At 47.6% G+C, this 6,106-nt stretch overlaps 1 protein-coding gene across 1 annotated transcript; it reads left to right on the plus strand.

Annotated features, from left to right (window-relative positions):
- Positions 1-4,414: 4,414 nt before the first annotated feature.
- On the plus strand, positions 4,415-5,124 carry HD556DRAFT_1218447 (uncharacterized protein; the record flags this gene model as incomplete). The annotated part of the gene is made up of 3 exons (XM_041296744.1): positions 4,415-4,609; positions 4,665-4,835; positions 4,888-5,124. Coding segments are annotated over 3 exons (603 nt in total), but the record flags the coding sequence as incomplete, so codon positions are not given.
- Positions 5,125-6,106: the final 982 nt, after the last annotated feature.

Here is a 6,106-nt window from a genome sequence, read left to right on the forward strand (position 1 = left end):
GAGAAGAGAAAGTACACCAATCAATCCGCTATCGACTGGCCGTCTGGAGTGATCAAAGCTGACCCGACCAAGAATGCGCGCAACAGCTTCGGTGACCTTGATAACAAGAATCAAAAACAACATAAGATAAACAAGGCAAAGGACGATCAGTGTGCCATAGGCTACCCAACCGCCTGCGCCTATTGAAATCTGAACAAGCTGTTAGCATTGGACTTAACGGAGACAGGTAGCCTTCACTAGCAAATCCCGTGACTATTGCAACTGGAAAACGAAGGTCGTGAATTTCAGTGAGAGGAGCATACAGGAGCACTCATCACGCATAAAGTTGAGCAGCAATTCCTCCTAGCATGATGTTCGCGCCCTGTCTCAATGATGTGAATGTCAGACAAAATATGGGATGATGTGCATACCATCGAAGCCATGACTGTGCATCGTCAACAGTCGAAATTCATACCAGTTGAGATAATGTACAACACCAGAAACTAGGGAAGAATGTGAAATAGATGCAAACCGCACAAATAACTCAACTCACAAGGATACATATCCACTCTGTAGGGATGTAGTGGTACGGGCCATGTCTAGGCATTGCTGATGCGCGTGAGATATTATATCTGGTCAGGTTGAGCAAGGGTAAGTTTGGGATTGGCAGTGATAGCGAAAAGCATGGAGAGAGTGGGACGAGACGTGTCTCAAATTTCAGCATACTTACCATCTGGACGTTGTGCGGAGCCATAGCCGAGTGGCTGTAACTGGTGATTAATTACTATACCAAGTGCTGGTACAAGCGTCACACACCCGCCATACTGTGACCCGACGCGCAAAGGGCAGTGCCTGCCTTGAGCTTGCCATTGATAACGGTGAGCATGGGATGACTTGAGCCAGCAGGTGGATGATGTTTGTGCCATGAATAGAGTTTTGAGAAGCCACATGGATGACTTTCATGCATAACATCCTGATTTGGTACCCACGTGGACGACTTTTGTGAAATGATTTAGAGTTTTGAGAAGCCACATGGATGACTTTTGTGAAATCAATTCGAGTTTTAGTTATAACATCGGTTTATTTACTTTATCGTTTTGTCCAATACGGTCCCTCATAGTGTAATATAGACGGGCTGCCAGTTGAAGATCAAATAGTATGTATGCGCACGATGTACCCAATAAAAACGCACCTATCTCCTGCATATTCTACAGCTATCTAGTCCAACAACGCTCGACAAGATCCAGATAGGCATGCAATATGATATCTGAACGGAAAAGCTACTTCAATCCATATTTTCTAATCAAATGGTGAGTATCTTGAATGAACCATTGGATATCATTGACTTGGAATTGTCCCGACAGATCAAATATTCCTGGTCTCATTAAGCCGCAGCCCGCAGCGGGAACGCTAAACTGGGTTGAGGCAGAGACTTGTATTGGAACATCATCAGAATGATCTGCCTATTTCGCCTGTTTAACTTACATATGTGTTGGTCTACTCGGTCTTGAGCCTGCTAATGGAAAAAGTGAGCGAGCACGTTGTGCGAAAATGGAATCGGAGATTACTAATTAGGCGCGTAGCTAGCGCCCAGTGCTACTTTATGTACCAGTGCCAAGTTACTATCTTTGAGGTTCACTCTAGCGTCTCATTTGCGCGGTGGTGAAGAAACAAAAGGTTAAACTTGAATGATGAGAACTACGACATGGTGTGTACAAGTTTAAGGGTAGATGTTTGGAGAGAGATTACGGGCGAAGGCGTGCAGCGCCTCCCGGCTCCGAATAGACTTTGTCCTAGGGGACAAAAGGTGAGCTGCTATCCTGTATGTTAGGAGTCTGACGACGCATGCAGCGAACATCGAGGACATCCCAAAACTTAGGAGGATGACGACGAAACTTACTAAGTTTATCGAACCGATGGTAGGGTATATCGAAGGAACTCTTTGTGTATCGCGGGTGCATCCTGCATGTATGGCGCTAGAACTTGCGCGTGTCTGTGAAGATACACTATGAAAGTGTCGCTTGCCCATCTGCCCTTGACCTTTACTATGTCGAATGGGACGTTCCGTAGGAGGTATTCAAGTGTTCCGCCAATGCGGTGTAGCACTCGAGCTCGCGCTAGGCTCGTATTCAGCTGATTCACGATTCATGTCTAATGCCCGTTGCACGATAATCACTTCCCATTCAATCCGACACTTTGACATCGGACCCGACGCTTTGACTGGCGGACCTGACATTTCCCGCGCATCGGACCCGATGTTTTTCCTGCGCACTTGTCCTATCCGTGTCCCGTCCTGTCTTGCTAGCCCCACTAGGTGTGTAGTTCATTATTTCGCACATTACTCACGTCGTAGCCAGCGCTGTTACATGTTTTCCCATAGTCCGCAGCGCCTCATGTTTATTTACATGTACTTCGGATCCGAAATACTCCGCCGCTACTTTCGCCTACGGGTTCCACATTTCTACATACTTACATATATATTGGACTGACCTCGAGCATTATTCATTATCCAAGTAGAGGAGAGCTGTTCTCCGACGCTTTGTGGTCAAACCCGATATTTCGTAGTTCTTAGTTGACATTACAAATATTACCACTCTTTCTATCCGAAAACACCAGTCATTATCGATATTCCGCATACCGCTCGCTTTTCCGACACTCGCTATCGCCATTCTCCGTAATCCGCTGAAGACTCACCCGAAACCCGCTAGTCCGCTAACCCGAAAACATCGGACCCGACGCTTTGGCGTCGGACTCGTGGTTATACCTTTGGACTTTGTTTCCTGCACTCGGACTTTTGATCATTTGACATTCACATATTACAGTGACCTATCTCCGTATAATACGAGGGAACGGACATGCATAATATCCCGTATGATACGGGCCAGCGGACCATGGGCCCATGATAAAAATATCCTCGACTATGACGGATGGGCCGGGAGGCAAATTATTCCCGATGGAGACGGGTGGGCCCATGCAGGGAATATATAGAGTAGATGAGTGGGCCGATGTACATGAATATTAGGTAGACGGGTGGGCCGAGGTAGTTGGATATTATGCAGATGGGTGTATTAAGGTAGATGTGTATGAGATAGATGGGTAGGTACTTGTTATCACATTCACGGGTGGGCCCAGACACATATTAAATTAGACGGGTGGGCCGAGGGTATTATAAAATATTGTATTAGATGGGTGGGCCCAGACACATATTAATTAGACGGGTGGGCCGAGGGTGTTGTATGGGATGTTGTATTAGACGGGTGGGCCGAGGGTGGTATAAAATATAGATGGGTGGGCCCATGTGTATCATAATTGTAGACATGATGGAGCTGAGGTAGTTGTACATCAACCAAATCAGAGGAGGTAATAAATCAAAGTTACCAAGTTCCCGGAGCAGCAGGTGATCTCCTGACATGGCCTTTGATGGTGCACAGGTTGTCTTGCAGAATGTGGAATCCGGGGTGCGAAGCTTGTGTTGCCCTACGAGAAGCCAAGTTCCGACCACCAGAATTTGAGTCAACTGTACCGAGCTCCGAGTTCCGGGACCCGGAACTCAACACATAATTTAGTTAATACTTTCCGTGTTAAATGGCCAACCGAAGTTGAGATGTTTCTGAAGAGAACAGCAGGTGCTCTCTTGACATGGCCTTTGATGGTGCGTAGGTTGTCTTGCAGAATGTGGAATCCGGGGTGCGAAGCTTGTGTTGCCCTACGAGAAGCCAAGTTCCGACCACCAAAATGTGAGTCAACCGTACTCAGAGGAGGTAATAAATCAAAGTTACCGAGTTCCCGGAGCAGCAGGTGATCTCCTGACATGGCCTTTGATGGTGCACAGGTTGTCTTGCAGAATTTGGAATCCGGGGTGCGAGGCTTGTGTTTCCCTACAAGAAGCCAAGTTCCGACCACCCAAATTTGGGTCAACCGTACCGACTTCCGAGTTCCGGGACCCGGGAGTCGACAAATGAATATCTGATGACCAGCACACTTCCAATCAGGTAGTATTTCATTGAGCAATGGATAATAATACATCTTTGACAGCCAAAATTATCTCAGGCTCCCTTATCTGATCCTCTCTATCTCCACCCCCTTTAACACCAAAGTCCGGACATTCAGCATTCAGTGTCTGATTTCCCAAGATTAACATCCAGCATGAACGGTTCTTCCCCTTCCACTCCTGATAGTATAAACATCTGGCGCACTTGGGCCCTGACTGTGACTTATGAAGCAGGGGAATATACCGAACAGAAATTCAAGGCAGAGAAGACTGGAGGAGGCCCAGTCATACCTTCCCCCAACCTAGACACTGATCTGGTGATGGCGTGCGATCGCTTGGCTGATGTACTCATAAAGGCATATAAAAATCCCAGTGGGTCTTCCTGCAGATTCGGAAAATTCGTTTTATCATTCAAATTCCTGCATGACAGTTCAGATGCAGGTGGATATTGCAAGATATAGCAAATTGATCTCCCCGAAGGACACCGGGCATAATGAACAGAGAGAGGCTAGGTTGCTTGAGAGGTGTCCTCCTGGCCATGAAGGCAAAAGGTTGGTCGACAAACCTGCCACAATTCTCGATGCATCCGGTGCCATCATCGCATGGTACCTCCCAGACGCCCTGACCGACACCACCCAGGTGTGTAATATACATTGTTACTCAATGGATATTGAATATCAAATGGAACCTACAGAAGGAAATCAGGGAAGCCACCAATTTGCTCGCTCCAAGCCTCGAAAAAAGTGTAAGGGCTGATGGCAATTGGCGAACTAATCAAAAGTGGTTCAACCGGGGCTCGGAAGATGTTGGGGCAACTCCCGGATGCATCAATTTATCTCCGGCATGGTTTCAACAGGGACACGAGGTAGAATCTGATGAGATGGTGATTCCGGCAGTCATACTCACCAATCCCAAAGAATGTGTCCGATCCGGAGGTATCTGCATCATTGAAGGGACCTTCCTGTGAGAATATCCTCAAAGCCATTTCAAGGCCAGCAGCCATCGCGTCCGCGGCACTCAGAGTCATGCATCCTGAGCAGTACTGGGCAGGGTTGCGAACCTTGTCAAACCTCGGACATATAGCAGTAAGCAAGGATCTGCCACAGATGCCGGAGGCCCTGCAGTACTGGGCATCGGTGTTTAACACCCTCTCCATCATTTCCAATCGGGAAACCCCAAATCATCGAGACCATTTGTCCATTGCTGAATGCTTCGACATTCTCACCACCGTGGGGAACTATTCTAATGCTCGGATGACAATGCCAAGCCTTCAGCTGGAGTTCAAGTACAATTCCGGCTGTATGATTGCGTTTTCCGGAAGGATTGTGAGACATGGAGTTTATGATGTGGAAGGGGATCGGATTGCTTGGGCATGGTATATGAGGGATTCTGTTCACATTTACGCTGGTGTTCCATCATGTGGATGGGCTAGTGTGGATGGTCCATACAGTGTGTGAAAGATCAAACAAAGAGCATGCATTGTGACCTATATACATTCCAACAAATGAATACCATGTACCAATAGTTATCTGGACCTCAATACTCAATTGTGAGCATTTGCGAAGTGATATATGGGACTGAATAATTTGGATGCGAGCCTCGGTATTCGATAATCGGAACTCGGGACTTGACATATGGGAGTCCCGAGTGCCGGGGTACTGAGTCCCGACACCCGGACCTCAGCACTTGATATTTGAGACTGGGGGAAGATGTATCAATATGCTCAAATTAACATTTTTTATTGCCGTACACATTTGACAAAACCCTGAACCCCGACATTGTGAACTCGGGACTCGACACTGTTCTGAATACCGAGTCCCGGAAGCCCAGGTCCCGAGTCCCAAATTTCAGAGTTCGGGGTTCGGCAACCCGGAGCTCGGCAACTGTGTTGGGTGTCAGGGTATGTGGAGCATTGGAGATAGCATGTGTCAGTATTTTGCATTTCATGGTTCATGTTTGGCTGACACATGCGATCTCCAATGTTCCGGATACCCTGACACCCAACACAGTTGCCGAGCTCCGGGTTGCCGAACCCCGAACTCCGAAATTCGGGACTCGGGACCTGGGTTTCGGGACTCGGGACTCGGAGCTCGTGACCTGGGACTCGACAGTGTTCTAAATACCGAGTCCCTGACG

This window comes from Suillus plorans, assembly GCF_016647745.1.
Source record: "Suillus plorans strain S12 chromosome Unknown HD556scaffold_118, whole genome shotgun sequence".
NCBI classification, from domain to species: domain Eukaryota; kingdom Fungi; phylum Basidiomycota; class Agaricomycetes; order Boletales; family Suillaceae; genus Suillus; species Suillus plorans.